We start from the raw sequence: 24,157 nt of genomic DNA on the forward strand, positions 1-24,157 counted from the left end.
ATATATATATATATATATATATATATATATATATATATATATATATATATATATATAATATATATATATATATACCGTATAACCGGAACATTTCTGTAAACTAATGAATAATGTTGTTTACTAGCTATTTGCTTTATACTTTTTTATCTGTCATATTTCTGTGTACTGGCATATGTGTGTGGCTGTAAGTGTACTTATATGTAAATGTGCATGTAATGTGCATGAACTAAACAATACCAATACTAGGCAGTTACTGGACTAGTCTGTAGACAGAATGCTAAACTTACATGTACCTGTGTATAGTGTTGTAGATGTAGGCTCTGCAGTACGTGATCATACTAAAAAACATGGCGAATGCCATCTCACAAAATCTACCGCTGGTTTCATAAACCTGCCCATACTATACAACCAACTCGTAATTGTCATGTAATTTGTGCCAGTTAGTTCCCCTTTCATTCCTGAAACATCGCTCGATTTTTGGCTCACGGAAGTTAATTGGCACCAGGTCCACAGCTTGCCCAGTGTTGTTGTAGTCGTGTGTACGTATGTCTGTCTGCTGTACTGACACAATGAATAACTTGATGAATTCTATGATTAGCACCCATGACAAGTCTAACGGACACAGAAACTGTTAAGTTTCCAGACTAGATGAAAAAAATTCAGTTTGCTCGAAATAGAAGATTTGCAGATTGTTTTGTTGCCATTCTATTTATTCTTATCACTGAAGTATACTGTTGCTGTCAATAATATGGCGATCTTACTGTTGCTGTCAATAATATAGCGATCTGACTGTGTTTACATGTGCAGAACAAGGGTCTGAAATTGACGAATTAATCAGCAATTCACAGTATCTCCTAAGTTTTACAGACCAAATACCTGTCAAGTTATTCTCTTGTATACAAAATGTGTGTGAATATGAACCATGAACATCGCAGTAAATTGGTAAAAATAACACAAAACGGAAGCAAACTGGTGTAGAGTCTCACACTGTGAACGTGTTGTGAACGTTATCTATTGATGTTCTTTTGTTGGAAATTTATACAATGTTGTGTTGCATACGTGGGGATCGCATGGAGTCAAACTTGTCAAACGTGTTACCGTGAATCACTGTCATAAGGTCTCCCATCATACCAAATATGAAGGCTGTAGCATTTGTGGTTACTGAGTTATGGACAAATATGTATATTTGGGGTCAAAGGTCATTTAGGTCACGTGATATTTGGTGAAAAAATTGTATCCCCTAGTTATCCCTACATACCAAAAATCAGACCTCTAGCTCTATTATTAACCCAGAATAGGTATGTGCCTAATTAATGATGTACAGGAAGTGGCTGGTCATGTGACATTTTGTTGAAAAAACGCAGCAATGCTCCCATAGTTATCCTATGTGCCAAAAATTAGACCTCTAGCTCTATTAGCAAGCCCACAATTTCATATGTGCATAATAAATGAGTTGCAGGAAGATGCCAATAGGGTTTCTAGACGAAAGTCTCCGAACCCTAATAATGAAAAACAGAACGATTACAATAGGGTTGCAGGCCAAATGGTCTCGAAACCCTAAAACCAGAACGATTACAAGAGGTTTCGCACCTATGGTGTCGAAACCCTAATAATAAAAACGGAATGATTCCAAGAGGGTTTCGCACCCTTGGTGTGGAAACCCCAATAAAAAACGGAACAACTACAAAAGCCTTTCGAGGCGAAAGTCTCGAAACCCTAATAACAAAAAACAGAATAATTTCAATAGGGTTTCGAGATATTGTTTTCAGGGACTCTTGAAAAGGCCAGAATGAGATATAGGAATAGATTAGCTGCAGGGGTATAGGTAAGGTCAAAGGTCACATAAAAATATGAAAAATAATATTTTAAAAATATTCTCCTAAAAATTTGCAAGGCCTGTCACCTTGATATTGGGCACAAAGGAGCCTAGCTGTATGGTCTACAAAATGACCTCGCGAAATTTTGATTGATTAATATTTATGCCAATGAGATGGAATTGCAAATTTCAAATGAGAATACCAGCTAGGTCATGTGACAAGTTGGCATGGTAACAAATAAAAAAAAATATGTCCTGTGAGTTTTAACCATGTGCTAAATAAGAACTTTTTTGGTGCAATGGTGTTGGAATGGGAGACAAAACCGTGGGAGGAATAATAATAATCATAAACAGAATGATTACAAAAGGGTTCGAGACAAAGGTCTCGAAACCCTAATATAATAACAATAATAATAAAAAACGGAACGATTACTAGAGGGTTTAAAACCTGTGGTCTCGAAACCCTAAAGACGGAAACAGTAAGAGAAGCGATCATGAGGTCAAGATTGGCTGCACGATCCTTGGTTTTAAACGCATCAAGGAACAAGAGAAGAGTAATTACGTGGGTGTAAAATGTTTTCAAAGGTAATGGCCTGATTTTTTTACAACAAAATCTTGATTTATTAAAGTTTGAATTTTAGAATGCCAACGTGAGTAGTTGCACTGCCATAGTGTCAATGTGTACGTACATACAGCTGGAGGTACGATATGTCCTCCTTTCAGTCTATGCACGCCAATAAGAACGTGCCCTAAATGGTTAAAATACGAGCACACATTCAAACTCACTTGAAAAAGGATTGTCAGATTCAGGATGATAGATACCAAACTGGTTATTTTTCTGCTGAATTTTCAAAATCTCTGAGAATATGACTTAAATTAAGGCCTATCATTGAGATATGTCGCTAGTTCAAAAAATGTAATGGTTTCCGTGTAATTAACGGTTTTTAAAAATCAAAACAAATGCACGTGGCTATCCCATGTCAAATCTGGGAGTTGTTGTAAACTCATCAAAACATTTGCATTGCTATTTGCATAATCCCCCTTGAGTGACACAAAATTGCGTAGTTACAGTTTTCGACATACAGAACTCTTTCCGTTCAAAAACACATTGCGGCCAAAAACTATGTGTTTTACCAGTATGTGTCACGTCCGTCCATACCTGACAGAATTACAGTAAGACAACAAACACTGTTCTACATCCAACTTAATATTAAGATCGAAAATCAAAAAAATTTCCACTTCTGTTAACATTTTACATGTGAGTCAACACGCCACAAAGTCCCACACTCAAAATTCTTCAATCCTGCTCTGAATGAAATTGGGGCCGGAATAAACATCCAAAAACCACAACTTTTTCTGGTATATAATGTTGGTCAATACAAAATTATAATGCCTGACATTCACAAACTATTTCCAGAATCCCAACGTATGATGCCAAACACCGAAACATTGTGTCCGCTTCTGATTATAGTTTGCATACTTTACCTGATAAATCAGACATCCAAAATTATTCCTGCTCCGAACTAATTGAAGCCAAAACAAAATGAAACATCTTTTTTTCTAAAGCAATTATTGTGTTTTACACATCGGTCCAACTCTGTAAAGTTCACCTGGTATTATGCACTGTCAACAGTGCATCTGAACGTAGTCACAGTGAATAAAGATTACGTCCCAGTACCTTACCAAGAGTTTCAGTGTCATTCTATTTTGGAGATGGTTGCGATGTCATACTTTGACAGTCGATCGGACAACATCCCCTCTGCATCGTCTTTGGACTTGCAGAATGGAATAACGTTGTCAATACTGGCATGATGTGTATGAGATAATGTTTACTGCTTTTTAACACAGGCAATGACATTTACTGAGGTAATTTGTACTATTTTCCAGTATGTAAAATTTTACTGCTTTAGTCATTTTTACCGTCACAGAATGCAATGTTTCCCGGCAATACCTCAGAATTCACTTTAATTCAATTCTCAGCAACTGTAACTTTTTCTTTTTTGCCAGAAAATCTTGCGCTCTGCTTTTTATTGTGTAGCGTCATTGCCTATTGTTTATTTAAGCAATAAAGCACATCAATCGATGGTATACCATGAGATTTTGACCAGTACACGATATATATGCACGAGCGATAGCAAGTGCATATATATCATGAACTGGTAAAAATTGAGTGGTATTCAGTTGCTGGGTGTGATTATTGCTAATATATCATAACATTATATTAAAATTCAGGCATGAAACGTTAAAATGGGTTTTGCTCAAGCTGAGAGCTGGTGCGTATGTCAGCCGTGGTATATTGCCAATATACCACGGTTCTTTTCGCATTTCGACCAATCAGATCGCTGCATTTACGCCATCAATATACTGGTATGATAATAATACTGAATATTCTTGAATGGCAACTTGTCATTGTTGTGCCTTTGTGCTAGCGTTAGCCCTGCTTTAGCGAGGTCGTAAAGTGAGTTATATAATAAAGCTGGACTTTAAGTTCTGTATTACTATTAAGTTAAAATATTTATTGTCAGTTTGTTAATTTCTTACATGTTTGTAATGCATCGTAGATCATGTGAAATGAAAAGAAATTATACACAAATGGTGTACAGTCGAGTCTCTGTGCTTGGTGCAAGCAATGGGCGGTATTCACAAAACAAACACAGAAAGCAATACACGGTTTAATGCATTTGTTGAATGCTAAACTAGCTATTACTATTTACTGTTCTACCGGTATGAACAGTTACACATTGTCATTGTGGTAACCAGAGTTCTCGATCAATAGGAAAATGCCAAAACTAGTATAAAACAGGGTATTTCATGCGAATGAGACCTGTGTTCTGTCATTACGTAGTAGGACAATCCTTTGTTCCTCAACTTAACTCATTTTAAACTTCTCCAGATCGGCAATTTATGCATGTTCTCTTTTGAGAAATTATTGCAAAGTTCATATTATGGCAGAATATCGTACGATCATGCAAATGCGGCGCCTCATCATTTGCTAGTTTGCCTACTTCAAGATGAAGTGAATAACTCTTGACAGCATTAAAATTTAGTATTTGAGAAGTTCAAAATATGTGAGTAAAGTGCGTTTCTTAGCTTTGGCGCTGTGTGCACCGCACAACAGACTTGTCGCCATACCTGACGATGTTAAGCGACCTGGTCAAATTCATTGTATATGACCTTACCCTACATAGAGTGTTGATTTTTATCAAACTGATACAATGGAGCTACAAACGGATGATACTAATACAGTACAGCGGTGTTCCTAGAGATTATCCATAGCTTTGCTTTTCTTGGCGGCAGTTTCAAGGCTGGCCAACGTCTCAGTGTTCACCCCACGATCTGCGCAACAGCCTACCTTTAATGTGACAGTCTGCTAAAATATACTACTAATTATTTTGTTATTATATGGTCTCTGACTTGCAGCCAGAATAAACTTAGCTTAACAAATGTACCGATCGTTGTCTAGTCAATCATTGATAGGCTGTAGTTGTTTATGCGCTGAACACGTTCCTTTCACATCGTTATGGAAGTTCCGCCGTGCATTAATACAAAATTATTGCAAGTACTTTCTGAGTATATGCCAGCCTTGCATGAAGTCAACCTCATATTGCAAAGAATTGATTGCTAGTTTCGGTACTTCCAGTTCTAGTAGCTTGTTTCTGCAAAGTATGCGGCTAGTTGACAAACAACTTTTCACAGTAATCGTTTCTGAACACTAGCAATCCGATATCGAAGTGTGCTTTGGCGTAATGGAGGATATTTTAAAAGAAAGCAAAGTCAAGCCACGAACAACATTTATTTCCGTTTTGAAAATTACACGTAACAGATCGGCAAACTTGCTCTTTTGAGTCTGCATTCTAAATTAGTGTGTGAATGAACTCAAGCTTGAGCTTTGAAAACCCTGATAACATAGGCCGCCGCAAGCAGAAACATCCCATACGCAATTTTTAATTGATTTTTAGTTAGTGATATTTTCAAAAGAGTACTGATGATGTAGGTTTCCAGGAATGCATGTGACAGTGTTCGCGGTTCAATTTTTTTCAATGCGTTTCACGTACGCAAAGGGTCGGCAAAAATGCGTATTGTCGTCATGTTAATGTGTAACACGCCACTTCCGCATTCAACCCAGGGCGAAAAATGAGGCAAATTAATTTTGGTTGACACAGGAAATATTTTTCACGATAATTGAGACGTTTTTAATAAATTTAACATCATGAAATCTTGATCATACAGAGAAAAAAGTCTGAATGAAAAATACACGAAACAGTAAAACTGTGATAACACATCACAGTGTCTCATACACTGCAGTGAAAGCACGTAGCTTTTGTATTGTAACTACTGGTTAACACTGTAACTAACAGTCGTAAAACTTAAAATCATCAAAGAGAAGTTTCTATTTGCACGTGAAGTGAAAATTCAAACAAGTATCTCTAGAATATAACGGGTTTCTATTGTCTCGCACAGTGCATATTTCTATTGCTCAGTCAAAACGAAAGTCTGCAACCGATGGCCCTTCCATAGTGTGACGCATCAGATTATCGGCATTCTCATTACCCGTTGATTATGTCGTGCGGTGCGCTACACTGTTGAAACTGGAATCATGAGAGCTCTGCAGGATAACAATCGCAACATGAGAAACAGCTCTCCATATTCTTTATCAGAAATACTGCAAGATTCGCTGAAATTGGGCATCCGTGGGCACGCAAAGTCAGTTTCATTTGAGTAACCTGTGCTTGCAAATCACGTCGCGCGGGTCATCAGGGTACTTGTGGGTTCTTAAGTCATTTTCACGTCACAGCGCCATATTTAAAGTTTCAATATACATAAATGATATAACCTTTAGTTCTGCTTTTTTCCACGCAATTTCTGTATCATTTGGTCTTCTGTATTGTCTGATTTTTCATTCACCTCGCTCGTATGTGTTTCACCTACTGACAGTGACACTCCGCGGTCGAGGGGCTTCCGTTGGCAGGCCGGCTTCAACACGCTCAGCACCAAATAGGCGATGAGTGTCGTCAAAGATGCTGTGCTGTAATCACAGATATCCAAATCGCAATCTGGATATTTGCTGGCATTGAGAACTTTATTGATGCACGTTAGAAGATTGGTACATTCCCCGGGGTACATTCACTAGGAAAACGTGCTTTTGATCAATCAAATGAGTAATGCATTCATGCCTCGTATTTGCATAACCATCAATATGATTGGCAGCTGCGTACATTAAGGCATGACCTTTGTAAACTTATTCGCTCAAAATTTTGCAATTTCAGGTAACACCGCACCCGGTTGTCGGTGGGTTGCAATCTCGAATTAACAATGCAAAGCTGTGGGGAAATAATTTTAACTCAACGTGTTACAATTTCAAGCCAAGAGAATAACTGTTGCAATTTTGGTTGGCGAGTCAATGGACAAGACAACACGTCGTTGACAAAAAAGCGCCCAAGACGGACGCCAATATTTTGCGTACAGTCAAACGTATTGCGCCTGCAGAAAAATGCATACGAAAAAATTCTAGTGCGTATAATAAACGTATAAACCGCAAACTCTGTGTGATCTACCCAACTTGTGATAATCCCCTCAAATGATTAGGGCCGCCCATTTTGATAAACATGGAAATGAAGCTCACTTTTATGTGACGCACAGACAATATCATTGCCTGTGAAAGGGTAAATTTTGGGGCCGACTTGCAGCGATTTGAAAGCTTTTATCCAATTGGTTGGCAGAATCTCACCATTATAATAGAATAATAAAAATAAACTCCCTAAGTTGCTGTGAATAATGACAATCGACCAATCAGATATAACCTTGCGAACACGCTGCAAGTCAGCCGAATTTTGTACCACTCTCTCAGTAGTCATGGTGAAAATATATTGAAAAAGAGAGGGTTGTACCATTTTCACATGGGCATGTAAGGAAAATTGCACATCTTGCAATTTTTTAATAAAAATATGTGGACAGTTCACCTTTGTGACCCATTTTGCCAATGTGTATGATGCAAACTTTAACACATTAGGTTGCTTTCAATGTGTAATGTGTAATACTGTTATATAATCAAAATTTCCTAAAACAGGTTGATAGGTAACGTAGATGTGTTTAGCATTACAGTAGCTAAAACTGCCAAAAGTGTCAGGCTTTATAGACAGTAGTATTCGTAACATACACATCTAATGCTCTGAATACTGGGGTACATAATACTGCTCATGGGTAAGTTATAGGATAATTGTCTAAATGCAAATTTACTTTTTGTTCATTAAATAGAGAGTCATACCAATATCAATGGGGTTGCAAAAACACACAGCGTGTGATTTCTTGTGGAACGGCATTTACTCTCAGCTATTGTGACATTTTTTATTCCTTCAAAAGCAAAGTTGTCATATCTTACTCTACAGTCAAAACAATGAATTATCATTTTTTATGATAAATACACTGCATAACATTATCGTAAAATAACTATAAGGAAATATGTCGCTAAGCAACAAACATGTTTATGATATTCCATCGCATACACAGAATGCTATCAAAGCTTCTATTCTTTATAAAGATTCCATCGTTTTATAAATACAAACACATACAAGTGCATACTCTTCATTACATGACAAAGCACCATGCAAAATATAATGATGGAGAGACAAAAATGATGCCTATTGATTAATACAGGTAAAACAATTCATTATGCCATTTGCTATATCCAGATGAGAGTTCTTCTTACAGAAAGTGTATTCTATATAGTCTGTGGGCTAACCAGGTCTATCGTTTCAAAAATGCATCTAAATCGAGTCTTGAACTTATAAATGATTAACATGACAAATACTGCCTAAGGATAAAGAAAACAAATTTTTCAGCGTACTTTGCCTGAAAGGGGCGCTAGAGTTCCGCTAAAAAGTCGCAAAAATGAAGTAGATGCAAATAGGGGTCAAAGGTCATTTCTTTTCTCTAGAGCAACAACTTTCTCACTGGTGACTGCGATGACATTTCAATCGCGTGATCCAATCAAACAATGTCGTTACATAGAGATACAAAATGGCTGCCCTTGCCAATATGCAGTGTGTATGCCACATCGTCAAGACGAAAAAAAATGAGCCTGTTTTTTCCTTCACGGATAATTATGGGCTAAAGGATTAAATGTACTGAAGTATGGAAGGATTCTGATTGTTTGGAGCAGGAAATAGCACTGCAGGTAAGCGCTGAATGCTGGGATCAGGTGGGCTTCCACCGTGTATGCTATCAGCGTTTTACAGATGAACACCGACTTACTCAGGCGTAGAAACCCAAAGAGAAAGGTGCTCTGCGGAAAACGCTTTTAACAAGCAAATCAAGTCAGACGACGGAAGTTGATAATGATGATCAATACCAAGTTTCTCCTAAAAAGTGACACCTTGGCGGTCCAATCCTACTTCCACCGCCATTTCGCAGCAAAACGCGAAGTATACATGTACTACCACTGATATGCATATTGTGCAGACGTTGGAAATAAAGATCGGGACCGGATAACAAAATAGAAGTCAATGAAAGACTTACTTCATGTGAAACTGATGGACGTACATAGATTAAAGCTGTGGAACATAGGAAAGACAAGAAACTGTTGATTCATCTGCGAGGTCAAGACTTGGTCAGTATAGAAGTTAAGTATCACCAATCATGTTACCTAAGTTATACAAGATCTTTAACTTACACGTACCGTATCAGAAAAAAAGCAGAGGAAGACAGCGCTATTATGTATGTCCCATCCTTTAATAAATTTTTGTGAAGTTGTACAGAAGAGAGTCATTGAGGGACGGAAGTGCATTGCAATGGATGTGATAAGAAATATCCTTATTAAAATGATCAATGACGAAGAAGACATTGATGCAAAGGGAAAGACGCGTAATTTTTTTTATCCACTTGCCCTTTAATTGTTTTTTAATTCTAGAAATAGCAAAATGGGATATATTTACAATCCGTGTTTTCTTCAGTGCCTGCCCAAAAATTTATTGCAATATAATTTGCAAAATATTTTGCTATCCGAGAATGGTTAGAATAATTTTGTCAGAGCAACAGCAAAAGCTAATGATTCGGACAGAATTGAACAAATCCTATTTAAATGTCATGTACAAAAGGATTGTCCTGTAGGACATTCAGGGATTGTTCCATAAGACAACCATGGTCTCACAATGTTCTTATTGGAATTTCATTTACAATGGGAATGTCCAATAGGAGTAACAATCATCATTCCTATACGACCAGCCTGGTCCTACGCCATTTATTTGAAATACACACTCTACAGTACATCATCTGATATCCAAATCTATGATACAGAAAGTCTATAGACATTTCATAGCACATGGAATACCACACAGAGTATTGTCTGATGGTGGAGACAGTATATGAGCAGTGAATTCCAGAATTTTACAAAGAAAGCAATTTCAATCATACTACATGAAGTCCAGGCTGTCCACAGTCAAATGGACTAACAGAGAGCCTGCTGTACAAAGTGCGAAAAAATTGCTTGAATGAGAAGAAAAAACAAAGGATCTGACTAGTATTTAAATCTGCTTAATTTATGCAATGTACCAGGTGACAACACCTTTAGGATCACCAGCACATTGTCTCATGTTGAGGTGGATGGGCAAAAACAAAACCCATGAGTAACCAACTACTGAAGCTGTCTACAAAGAATCCAAAAATGGTGACAACTCAAATAAGGAAGTCACGACAACAAAAAGGAACTTATTTTAACAAGTCTGCTAAACAACTAACACCACTAAAACCACAAAAGGTTGTTAGAATACAGACACAGAAAGGCTACAACCACATGAGAGTTGTCCAAGATGTCGCTAGGCAGCCAAGATCCTACATGGTTAAAGTGGAAGATAAAGTATACAGACGGAACCGCCGACAATTATTGCCTGTATCTGAAGCCCCACCAAAGCAGGAAGATAGTGACACTAATATGCCATTTCCTGAAAACACAGTTTCAGTGCCCCAGGAAATTTTTACACCTACTGCAAGTCAAAGTCATGACATTGAACCAGACAGTGCCAGCTGTGTGAGTTCAGGATAAAAATGACTGTCAAGAGATAATTTTTGTCACTCAATTTCTGTAATGTTCTGTTGACATTATTGATTTTGCTAGGTTTGCTAGGAAACCAGAGGTCACGTTTTTTATATTTATGAATGACAGGTGCTGTACTCAGCAATGATTGTATTATAAAGGGATTACACAAAGTTTGGGTTATACTGCATCGCATTTGAGTGATGTGTCCGTATTTTGATGAGTTTCGCAGCAACGAGTCGAAATGCAGACACATCACTCAAATATGACACAGTATTGCCCAAACTTCATGTAATAACACCTTTATCATACATGCATACTTTGGTTATGACTGTTTTCCTACAAATGCTTCGAAATTAGCGACGAAATCAACTGAAATCGACCTTGCTTGCTCCTGGCTGTACTTATAAAAAGTTGGTTGCTAAGGAGTGATGACAACCGTATCACTTCTTGATATTATTCCACTATTTGGCTATTCCACTTCATAGGAGAGTTCATGGAGCACTTTAAAAGTGAACAATTTCAATATTACTATGTCGACACAGGTTTTCACAATTCGAAGAAGATTTTATTTTTAGTTTAAAATGATGGTGGATGTAAAACACAGGTTTCACACTTTGAAGAAGATTTGTTTATAGCTTGAAATGGCGATGGATGTAAAAAATAGCCTGGAGTGTGTTAAATGAGTGTGTTTTCGTGTTTTGAAACATAAACTCATCCCTTCGCGAAAGTTGTGAGGCCTGCCAAAATCGGGTCAAAATACTCGCACAGCACCACGTTCAATTTCAAACTCGATCGAGCAGCTGAGAGCATGAAGCAAGCAGCTCTGCGACATCTATTGATGCACAGTGGATATAATAGCTGTACCAGTTCAGTTTATCTCGAAGAATTAAACATGTCCCAGTACGTCAAATATGCCGAATTTACCATCTTAGTTAAGACTTTGTGAGCGGATTAGTGAAAACATGAAGTGAGTACACTGTAAGCTGTAGTGTCGTAACTCGTTTGTGATTATTGTTGCTGTACGAATAAAACATTTCAAAGGTATTTTCATCGTCTGCTAGTATATTTTCATAAATGGCTTGCCTAAATAGAACTAAATTTCTTTCACGACAACCTAAATGAAAGTTTTATTTCCTTAGTATCTTACATTGTCTCTGAACACCGCACCGGTGCAACCAGACAACTATCGTGACCTGTGAATCTCACTGACAGGTACAAATCAGAAATATAATATGTGCACCTTGTCTGTCGCAAGTACAACCGCGGCAAAGCCAGTGCATAGGTAACTGATTGTAATACAAACACTAATAGTAATTAATATGTAGTCTAACTGCGCCTTGTTTATCTATACTTTGTTGCTGTCAGTAAGAAATCTCAGCAGGATGGCGTTAAATGGTACTGTCTTCAGGAAGTCAATGCCAAGTTGATTTCTTATATTTATGTTTGGCAAGGAGACTTCTCATATCTAAACCAAGCACCCCGTGGTTTATTAGCTCTTTATCAGTAAAATAAAGGTGCCGCTTCTATACTTTAAGGTTTTCTAGTACTTGTTGCTATTGTAGTTTCTGTTTGTATTACAATCAGTTATCTATGCACTGGCTTTGCTGCGGTTGTATTTTCAGTACTAGTGCGGTTGGATTTTTGTGGCTCAGTTATGGCTGTAAACGATGTAACTTACCACTCAGCAGGGAACTTTTCATATAGCAGTTCTGTCAACCAAGATCGTAATCTTTGGCAGCGCAGAGTAGACGACTTGAAAACACCACTGTATGGGACTGGCCGTGAACGATGACAGGTGTCGGGTCGGCAAAACATACACATTTTCAATGCCTTCATTTGTATGTTTTTGGTACAACTGTACTACTACTTGTACCTAAGTGTAATGCCCATGAACTGACTGCAAACAAAAAAATTGACTATAATCACATTCACAATGACGTTTCGGAGTGTCACAAGTCTATTCGCTCAGCAGTTTCACATGTATGTGAACATCCCGCCGAAGGTCACGCGTCAGGTAGCTGTAAGTAGTTCGGTTACAGTGAAAATATAATTTGTATTTTCACTAGTTTAAATACGTGTTCATATTAGTACCTTTTAAACAATAGGAGAATGGTAATACAGGCATAGCATATAATTGAAACTAAATGGTATGGAAGGCAAGGGTCACATTCAATGTTATATCAACATTAGGCAGTTGCTACATACTACAATTTATTTGAAGTAAAAAAAGAGAAATACTAGTTTTTGCTAAGATCATATGTACAAGGTAATATGTGACAGTTTTGAATTCAAAAGAAACAGGAATATTGCATCTCTCTTTCAAACTGTTAAATCAAGGTTACACCAGAGCAAGACTTGTCTCTACATTCAAACGCTTTTTGGCAGGTATCGCAAGCTGATTGATAAATACGATATCTCTCTTCGACAAATGATCACTGATGGCATCGGTGACATGGGGCCTTAGTTGGTGACCACTACCTATCTGACTTACAGATTGATATAGGGCGGGTGCCACATGTGGGGCAGGATGCGCTTACTATTTTCGAACACCTGACATCACTTCTTGGTCTTTTGGCCAGAGGTCCATATATCTTTCTTTCATGAATTTGACTTTGTTTGTGTACCGTCTATTTACTGTCTGTTCTGTGCTGTTTTGTGTCTATGTTAACAACTATTGTCTTACAATTTTGACCTAGTGTTATTGGATTATGGATTGGTATGATTGCGATTATTTTGCATCACATATAAGCCTTCTCTTACAATTGCAGATGAAGAAGGAACAGCATCACCATTGACGGCAAACAAATCAGATGAAGCCACCAAATCAGACGAAGCAACCAAAGCAAGCAATCCAAAGTCTCGTGAGTAACAATGTTTGACTTCTTTGTAAGAAACATGCAGGTTATCAAATAAATAGGTAGTTGTCCATCATTGTTAATTGACTTTTTGCATAATTAGCTGCTCAAAATGAATCGGCTGTCCAATAACTTTGATATTCAGTATATATGTCCTTATAGATGCTTGGGGAGCCCTCTTTAATTATGGCCTGGGGTGGTCAGAGTAATTTCATCAGAAACTCTGAAATTTCGAGTACCCCCTTCCAACCATGATAAATTTGAGTAACAGCCCCTCTCTAACTCAGAAATTTTCACTGACCCCCGACTTAGAAAAGTGAAATCCTAATGCATGTATTTGTAAAATTTATAAAATACAGCAATGGTAAAGACCTTTTAAATCCTGATGAATCCTTCTAGATTATCATCAGTTTTCTCATGAAGGTTGTAAAAGGTCAAAGCACATAATGAAATTGAAAGTGACAACAAAATAGCCCAGAATAATTTTTGGGTCAGAGTCACTTACTTTTGATCACAGAGGAGGGGAGGATCAGCATTTTTTTTGCAAGAATTCACAGGCAGGTCAGTGTTTTTTCATGCATTTTGTTTTTGAAAAGTATTCCCTTCCACATAAATTTGTTTGCAGGCCCTTGCATGAAAATGAATTTACATGGATTTACACATGTGCTGTTATCTATAGGTCATGCTCAATTGAAACTAAATAGTGTGGAAGGCAAGGGTTATTTTCAATGTTATATCAACACTAGGTAGTCACTGCATAACTGTACTACAAGCTATTTGAGGTGACACTGAGGAATACTAGTTTTTGCTAAGAACATACATGTACAAGGTAATATATGTGACAGTTTTGAATTTAAAGACAACAGGAGCATTGCTGAATTGCATCACATATACCGGTAAATCTTTTCTTACAATTGCAGATGAAGAAGGAACAGCATCACCATTGTGGGCAAACAAATCAGATGAAGACACTAAATCAGACGAAGCAACCAAAGCAAGCTATCCAAAGTCTCGTGAGTAACAATGTTTGACTTCTTTGTCTAAAACATGTAGGTTATCAAATAAATAGGTAGTTGTCCTTCATTCTTTGTTGTCAGCTGGCTGTTTTCCTTCATTTTAAATTGACTTTTTGCATAACTAGCTGCTCAAAATTAATCAGCTGTCAATAACTCTGATATTCAGTATAGATGTCCATATGGATACAAGCTGTCATTATTTACAGCATGGGGATGGTCAGATTAATTTTATCGGAAATTCTGACCCCTTCCAACCATGATGAATTTAAGTAAATCCCCTCCTCTCTAGCTCAGAAATTTTGACTGACCCCTCACCTAGGAAAGTGAAATACCAATACATGTTTTTGTAAAATTTATAAAATACAGCAATGGTAGAGACCTTTCAAACCTGATGTACCCTGCTAGACACTCGCCCTGATCCCTAAATATGGTAGTGCTCATGAATATTAATCTAGGGTCAAAGGTACAAAGCTGTCCAATCAGGTTCGTGCGCAGAATGTATGCGCATCGGTCGTGACCCACTTCTTGTGTGTTTTGATTTTGCTTCGCTGAGAAAACGTGCTCGCCGTTGTCCAATAAGGTACGTGTTTGTTTCTTTTTAAGCGTTTTCTTTGTTCTAACTGTGCCAGATGTACATAGCGACGGTTTTGTGAAGCAAATTCCAGGACAGGCTTTGGAATGCGCGCGATCGGCAACAATTTTAGTTACGACGCTAATGCAACTGCCAATGCCGAGCGTGTCCGGCACGCTCGGTCAGCACTCATTGCATGTACAATCAAAGTTATCCTGCAATTCCGACAAAGAATCATAAGCTTGGTTTCGTAGTCTTTTCTCTGTGTGATAATCCCAACAATGCATGACACAATCACACGTGGCGCCTATTATATAATTTTACAATGAAAACGAAGCTGTGAATGCAAAGTTACACAACGTGGCACTATCGCATGATCAAGGTTCAACGTTGTTGAAATGGTTACATAAAACAGTGTCCCTATTAAAGTAAACTCTGTGCAGAGGGAGATACGATAGTTGAAATGGGCTGTTCAAAACAGTCATGCAATATTTTACTCAAATATAGCATTTGACATCAATAACAATGTTAGGTCGCAATATTTAATAGCCAAATTACAAACACTTCAGCCTGCGTCGTCAACAGATTGCCTCTGTCACAGATTTTTTTTAGCTCTATGGTTACACGCGTACGTTTTCTCGTTCACAGGAAAACAGTATCTGATACCATGAACACAGCCACTATCAGAGTAAAGAGCACTGTAAGCGGGTAAGTCATATTGTTTTTATATGTTATCGAATTTTAAAATCATCATACTAAGTTTTTGCAGTATCAAAGAACATGGAAGACTGCAGAAATTACAGCATCAATATCATTATTTTTCTTGCAGGTACCACTATTTTCACATCAGACACACACTGACGTGCCATTATTGGTAATGAAAGAGAATAATCCTAGGTACCCGACAGCATTGTCTGTAAGGATGCTTGACTTGAAGGATATATCTGAGGAATTGTGGGATGCTGTAACAAGGCCAGGTGACAAGAACACAAGACACAAACTGTGAGGGGAATAGCAGGGTCTCAGGTTGGCCGCGTTCCTGCTAATTTATGTGATGCACTCTTCACGTTATTGGACTGGAATGCCTCAATTACTTGGTAAGAGTCAGTCTTCCTTGAAAACGAAACATAGCAATGCATAACAATGATAGTTTTAGTAAACTCTAAATACAGTGGACACCAACCTACATTTTTTATTACTCACATTTGGTATACCAATGTTTTAATGTTTTCCAGCCACTACACGGGCCATATATCGATAAGCAAAGTATCTGATGTGAAGCAGAAGTACAAGAAAATGGAATACAAGGATCGACAAGGCGGTGGTGCAATCCTGTCATGTGAATATCACATCAAAACTACACTAATGCTAAAAGAGGAAGCTCTATCCATCATCAAGGAAGCCATACAAAAAATGGAAGGAAACAGAAATTTGTCATTAAATAAAACTTTATTTAAATGAAGTTTAAACACTTACATTTTGTGTTCTACCTCAAAATAATTTAAGATAAAGTAAATTTTATGTGCTGCATTTTCATAACATTAATGATGTGATGATAACGTTGTAGTCACGTGATTGTCACATGGTCTGTACACGTAATTTCCTGTAACATTTAGTTCCCACATGGCTGCCGTCCACTAAAGAACATTTCTGTGGAACTCTGTCGTTGTCAACTGTCAATAACCCCTCCCCGGACATCACATAAGGCGATGAGGATATAGTTATCTAACATAACTATAAAAGACTGTACGCAAGTTGCTTTTGCGAGATTTAGTGACTTTGTAGCTGTGTTTTGAGTGTATGAATTGAAAATGCCAGACACAGAGTCTACCCCCGTGACCTTGTCCGGACTGCAAGGATTGGCGAGATTTGACTGTGAAAAGTGAACCGGAGACCCTTCAACAAAGGTGGGAGCGTTGGCTTCAGGAATTTGAACTGTTTGTCGCAGCGTCTGGTGTTTCAAATAATGCTCAGAAGCGTGCCTTACTTTTACACATGGCTGGAACTGCAATTAGAGACATTATTCGCACTAAATCTGCAGATGAAACTGGTGACGTCACTAACTGTGCAAAGTTGATAGAGTGTCTGAATATACATTTCCAACTACAAAAAACGTCCCGATGGTGAGACAGAGTTTTACAGCGTATCTCCCATGTCCGGGGAGACGGTCGACAACTACGCAATACGTCTAAAGACTCTACTGAAAGACTGTGATTTTCCCGAGACGGAAAAAGACAACCAGATAAGAGATCGTGTCTTACTCTACATCAGTGACAAAGTGCTGAAAAGCAAGCTGTATCATGAAAAGGACTTGAACACTACTAAACTGCTACAAATCATACGGTCCAATCATGATAAAGATGCACTAGTTTTGGTGTCCGGTACTCACACTGCAAATGCAGTCAATGTTGGCGGTAAACGTACGCGTACTAAAGGCAAATTGGCGGACTCAACCTGTTTCCGTTGTGGAAAGAGAGGTCACGTGCAACGTGAATGTCGAGCCAGTACTGGCGGCAGTAGTACTCGCAAAGCCGAGCAAAAATCTGACCGGTGTTTCCGATGTCAAAAGCCGGGACACAGAGCTGCGGACTGTCGTGCTAAGTGGGAAGACTGTCCGTCCAAAGACAGTGATAATAGCAGCAGTCGAGGCCGTGGTGCCAGCCGCAGTACACGTGGGCGTGGACGTAGCTGTGGTGCAGGCGGACGCGGTAAACACAAAGTAGCTCAGACGACTGATGCAAACGCCGATGATAGCCATACAGACGTCGAGAGTGCTGATGAGAAAGCATACTATGCTTTCCGTGCTTCAGGTGGAAAGGATCTTACCGATGAAGGTATTCAAATCGAGAATCAACATGTGCCAGTTATCATCGACAGTGGTGCTACGTGCAATCTCATTGGTGAAAAACAATTTCGCAAACTTGCTGAAAAGCGTGGTGTAAAAGTTAGAAATTGCAATAACAAAGTGTTCACGTATGGTTCTAGTAAATCGTTAGAAATAGTGGGCAAGTGTGCTTTACATGTCGAAGCACCCACTAAAAAGAAGTGTATTGCTGATTTCATAGTGATCAAGGCTGATCAGCCGATTTTACTGAGTCGTAGTACTTCTGTGAACTTGGACATGCTGAGAGTCGGAAATGTAAACCTTTGCACAATGAATTCAGTTTCTGCTGATAATCCTTCGCCAATTCTTGCAGAATTGAGGAGGAAATATCCTGAGGTATTCACTGGGTTGGGTAAGTTAAAAGGCTACCAGCTCCATTTTCATATTGATGAGAATATCAAACCCATAGTCCAGTACCGGCGAATTCCTTTCAACCGCCGTGCTAAAGTTGTTGAAAAACTTAAAGAACTTGAAAAACTGGGAGTGATAGAAAAGGTTTCAGGTCCGACCTCTTGGGTCAACCCTCTTGTAACTGTTCAAAAGCCTGATGGAGATGATGTCAGACTATGTCTTGACATGAGAAAAGCAAATCAAGCCATTGTTAGGGAAAGACACCCTGTTCCCACCATGGATGAAACGCTAGAAGAAATTTCAGGGGCCAAAGTTTTTTGCAAGCTTGATATGAATATGGCCTTTCATCAAATTGAACTCGATGAAAGTAGCAGGGATATTACAACTTTCTCAGGGCCCAACTCTTTGTATCGTTACAGGCGTTTGGTTTTTGGTGTGAACATGGCGACTGAAAAATTTCAAAATTTAATCAGCCAGGTCTTGAAAGGTTGTGAAGGTGCCCATAACATACATGATGATATTAGGGTAGTAGCTGAGAATTATGAGCAGCTGTATGCCAGAGTTGAGAAAGTGGTCAAGCGATTTAGTGAGCATGGTTTAATCTTGAACTTTACAAAGTGTAACATAGGAGACAGTATGATATTCATGGGTCACTTGATGACAGCCCAGGGTATGAAACACACTGATGAGAAAGTCAAAGTTATAGTAAAAGCTCGAACGCCAACTGACAAATCAGAATTGAGAAGTTTCTTAGGGCTAGCCCAATTTTGCTCCAGATATGTTGATAAGTTTGCTACAGTGACTAGCCCACTGTGGGATTTGACTCGCAAGGATGTGAAGTGGGAATGGCTTCCCGAGCATGAGCAGGTATTCAACCTCATCAAACATAAGTTGACCACCAGTCCATTCATGGCTTATTTCAAGCAGGGTGCTAAACTCGGGTCACTTCTGATGCGTCACCTGTTGGTGTTGGAACAATCCTCGAATAAATGCAAAGTAATGGTTCATACCAACCAGTATACTATGTAAGCAGAAAGCTTACTCACGTTGAGTCTAGGTACTCTCAGTTTGAGCGGGAGGCACTTGGGTTAAATGGGCATGTGAGAAACTTCAGCAGTTTCTATTAGGTAGTCATTTTGAGATCAGAACTGATCATAAGCCTTTATTGAAAGTGTTCAGCCCTAACTCCAGCCCCCCTCAGCTAGAATTGAGAGATGGTTGTTGTATATGCAGCAGTTTGATTATCATATCACCCACATCAAGGGAAAGAATAATTATGCAGATATGTTGAGTAGATTGCCTGTGGATGAACCATCTGATAAGTGTTGTCGAGAAACTGAAGATTTTGCATGTAGTGTTATTTTAGAGGCCATGCCATCTGCTATCACTCCACGTGATATTGAGAGAGAATCTGCAAAAGACCAGAGTTTACAACTCGTTGAAAAGTGTATTACCTCTGCAAATTGGTCAAAATTGAAGTCTTCACCTTATTGGCATGTGAAAGACGAGTTATGGTTGTATGGCAGGCTGATCATGCGTGGTAACAGATTAGTCGTACCACAGGTTTTGCAAAGAAAAATTTTGAAAATTGCTCACCAGGGTCATCAGGGAATTGTGAGGACAAAGGCTCGCTTACGTGACAGAGTTTGGTGGCCCGGGATGGACAGGGACGTAGAAAAGCTGATACGGTCCTGTCATCCATGTCAATTGGTTAGTGCTAGGCCAAACCCAGAGCCAATATCATCTACAACGTGTTGAGCGGTCTCAGTCAGAAAAATGTAAAAACTTAGCTGGCTATTAAACCACTCTTTTTTGGGGAGTGGAGATTTAGCCGAGCGGTTCTGTCTATGGCCTCTCAGATAGGCGACTGATGCCTAATGTTGTGGGTTCGAATCCGATTGAAAACTAGCCGTATCATCCACACAATTACCTGAAGGACCATGGTTTGACTTAGCTGTTGACCTTCTTGAGGTGTGTGATGATGAAAAGTTGCTTGTGGTAACTGATTTATATTCTAGATAGCCAGAAGTAGTCTTATTAAAGAAAACAGATGCTGGTCATGTCATAAAATCCATGGAAGCCATGTTTTTGACACATGGATTGCCTTACTGTGTTAAGAGCGACAATGGTCCACCTTTCACCTCAGCCGAGTTTGAGGGTTTTCTTGATTACTTAGGTATTGATCATAAATATTCTATTCCATACTGGCCTCAGAGCAATGGGAGCGTGGAAAGGCTGAACGAAGTGATTTTGAAATCTGTAAGAATTGCTAAATTGCAAAAGAAAAGTTGGTATAAGGATTTGACACATTTTCTATTTGAATATAGAAATACACCCCATACTGTGACAGGCGTATCTCCTGCTATGGCTCTTATGGGAAAAGAGTTTAGGGACAAAATTCCCAGGCTGAGAATTACATCCCAAACTATCAATGAGTCTGATTGGCAGATAAAAATGAGAGAAAGAGATAATAGAATGAAATTGAAACAGAAGTTCTATGCAGATAGCAGGAGACATGCCATTTCCTCTGATATTAGGGAAGGTGATTCGGTTTTGCTCCAGCAAACGTTTAGGCAAAACAAACTTACTCCCAATTTTGAGACAGAACCATATAGAGTCATTCAGAAAGATGGGGCGCTTTAGTCTTGGAAAATTCCAAAGGTGTCAAAAGAAGGTCCACGGGACACGTAAAGAAATATGTTGAGGAAAGTCAGGAATTTCTCTTCCAGGGCACTGGATGTAACTGCAAAGAACTGACGTGTGGAGAACCTCAAATTTCAACAGGAATACAAAATGATGTTCCGTCCTTTGATCCTAATATACGAGAGTCATCTATTCCTAGCAATTTTGACAATTCGTCAGTAGAGCCTGTCTGTCCTAGTCAGAAATCAACAACACCAGTATGTTCTGGTTCTATTTCACCTGCTAGTACAATACCAGTTGAAACAGGTGTACGTCCTGGTGTAGATACACCTTAGACAAATGTAAACCCTGACAGTACTGATGTGAGACGCTCAACTAGAGTAAAATCAAAAGCCCCTTGGCACAAGGACTATTTCATGCCAGAGGGATAGATTGTATTGATACAAGACTATTCACAAACACTATGGACTGAATTTCTGTATAGCGTACTTCTTCCTGGAAGTTTATACTTTCCTAGTTTTAAAGTTTCAAGTTCCTGTTCCTTGTTCAGAGTTACATACTGTACTATCTGATGTTTACCTAGTAGTGGTAAATTTCTGATGAAGGTAATCTTAAAAGTTAAAGTTTATATTTTATTGTTTGTTAAAACATGATTATCCACAGAGCATAATGATTTGACAATTTAAAAGAAAATTTTACTAAGACAGTGTTGACAGATTTCATATTTCCTAAGTGAGTTGCAAACAAAGGTATGAGTTTCGTTCTAAGTTGAGGAGATGCATAAACTTGGAAGTTTTTATGCAAAGTTGAGGAGATGTGATGGTATCGTTGTAGTCACGTGATTGTCACATGGTCTGTATAGGTAATTTCCTGTAACATTTAGTTCCCACATGGCTGCCGTCCAATAAAGAACATTTCTGTGGAACTCCGTCGTTGTCGACTGTCAATAACACCTCCCCGGACATCACAAATAATATATATGTGACGTGAGCAAATTAAACACGTGCGCATGCGTATTTGCTATATGACATTCCGCCATTTTTGTTTTAGTTGGAGTTTGAGTTAGCTCCGTATTTACTTTTTTATCTGAGCCATCTACCATGGTCAGATGCCATCAGAGTTTAATCGATATGCAGATATCTTTGGTAAGATGTTGAACTTTTATCTGATGTGATTTTGTCAGTTGTTTCCAAGTTATTTCTGAGATATTTACAGTTTTCCGTACTGTAGTATTTGCCTCAGTGAACTGCCATAGAAATACATAGCGTTTTCCAAACCATGTGACTTTGTATACATCGCTGCTAGGAAACTTATTCAAACTTTTCTAGTTCATTGTTTGAGAGTATTTCAGAGTTTACTGCGAGGTTTATCGATTCGAAAAGTTCTTACAGACTCAGAGTACTTGCCGATTTGAGTTTTTATCATGTTTGATGGATTTAAAGAGTTCTGTGCAAATACTGTATGGCTTGTATGTGTTACCGCGAGTGCCATAGCTTTACACTGCATTTACCATTTGCTTTAGGTAAGACAGTCGATTGATTCAGACTAGAGTTGCTGTCATTCAAAGCCTTACCTGTCACAGTCAGGGTGAGTGTTTGTGAACTGTATTTTTGTATCACATTTTAAAAGTATTTAGCAGTGAAGTTTATTCATCTGTATGCCTATAGAGGTTATGCTATACATTTCCATATACCGTGACTCGCCACTGAGGGCGCACAGTCCTTTGCTTGTCCGTATAGTGCATCTACCTGGTGTTTGACTTGTATTGTAAATTTCCTCTATGAGACTGATATCACTGTTGTGCTAATGTTTCAAAGCATGCTATATTGAAGTGATATTTATACAGAGTTTCTTTCTGTTTTTCCCTCAGGTTTTTATTTTTGTAGTCTTATGTCATAAACTACTGTGTTGTAAACAAACCAGTGCTCTGCCTTAGTTTCTGTGGAGTCGGAAATAAAAGAACGTGTTGGATTCAGTGATTGTGTCTGTGTCCAATAAATGAGCGTTACATTTTGGCGTAGTCGGCAGGATTTCCGAAGAATTACAGTGTGATCTCTGCAGCAGGCTCTGCACTGGACAGACTTATGTAACCCTGATTGTGGATGTGAAGTAGATATCAAGCCAAAGTAGATTATAGCTGATTGGTATTCTTGATCAACTGATACTGGATGATTGCAGCATCGGACGTACATTTTGAATTGGATATACGGACACTGAAATTCAAATTGTTGGACTATTGTCTCGTTTGCTTGCAGTTATTGAACAGTTAGTATGGGATGTGATCCCTGTTACATTGCAGAACTGGCTCACAATTTTTATTTGAATTCTGTAGAGACATTGTATGACACTGTCATTGTACATTAAGGTTGTACATGCTTCATTAAGTCCCCGCAAGCGGGGACTTTATGGGTTAGGTCATGTCCGTCCCGGCGTCCTTCCGTCTGTGCACCTGTCATCAACGATTTCTGTGGCATCTGTAAAGCGATAGTTTTGTAACTGGGCATAAATGTAGTACCATATGGTCTCTTGATGCACAGTCCTTATTATATCAAAATAATTCAATTTAGTCACCAAAATTACTCTTGATGTCTTTTATTCAGCCTTTTTTTCTCTGAATCCGAATCTGAAGCCAATGTTTGGATCATGTAAATACACTGATGACGTAAATCACCGGACTGTACGATTATTTATGGGGGAGACGCTAGCAAAGGTTGTAGTCGATTCCAAAAGGTATTTCGCAGGACTGGTGACGGTTTCGGTTGGTCAGTTTTAGGAGTTTTAGGCGTCAAGCGTTGTCTGTCGTGATGAACGAGAGCCACAGAAAGCTTTAGTAATTTGCAAAAAATGTCATCTCGTCAGTTTTAAACGTCATCGTTGACAAGCACTACGGTTGTTTATGTGGGCTCCCGTAAAGTAATGGTATGGTCAGACGATTTGAATCGCTGGTGATCACATGCAGTGAACACGTGCTCTGAAATGTGGCTGTTTGA

General features: G+C 38.6%; 2 protein-coding genes and 1 long non-coding RNA gene across 3 annotated transcripts in view; 2 read left to right on the forward strand and 1 right to left on the reverse strand.

The window, feature by feature from the left end:
• Positions 1–24,157, reverse strand: part of LOC139123893 (ubiquitin-conjugating enzyme E2 Z-like) — a 446,060-nt gene that overhangs the window by 150,060 nt on the left and 271,843 nt on the right. The gene's annotated exons all lie outside the window — the stretch shown is intronic.
• LOC139124297 (putative uncharacterized protein DDB_G0290521) overlaps positions 1–24,157 on the forward strand; it is a 42,081-nt gene that overhangs the window by 5,528 nt on the left and 12,396 nt on the right. The window contains exons 4-5 of the mRNA XM_070690438.1: positions 13,616–13,708; positions 14,623–14,715. Of these exons, the coding sequence (XP_070546539.1) occupies positions 13,616–13,708; positions 14,623–14,715 (186 nt within the window). The remainder of the gene's footprint in view (positions 1–13,615; positions 13,709–14,622; positions 14,716–24,157) is intronic.
• Positions 22,154–23,142, forward strand: LOC139124212 (uncharacterized). The gene is made up of 3 exons (XR_011549888.1): positions 22,154–22,312; positions 22,690–22,754; positions 23,038–23,142. It is a non-coding gene; the product is annotated as an uncharacterized lncRNA (long non-coding RNA).

The sequence above is a fragment of the Ptychodera flava genome (assembly GCF_041260155.1).
Source record: "Ptychodera flava strain L36383 chromosome 23 unlocalized genomic scaffold, AS_Pfla_20210202 Scaffold_23__1_contigs__length_28996876_pilon, whole genome shotgun sequence".
In the NCBI taxonomy this organism is placed as follows: Eukaryota; Metazoa; Hemichordata; class Enteropneusta; family Ptychoderidae; genus Ptychodera; species Ptychodera flava.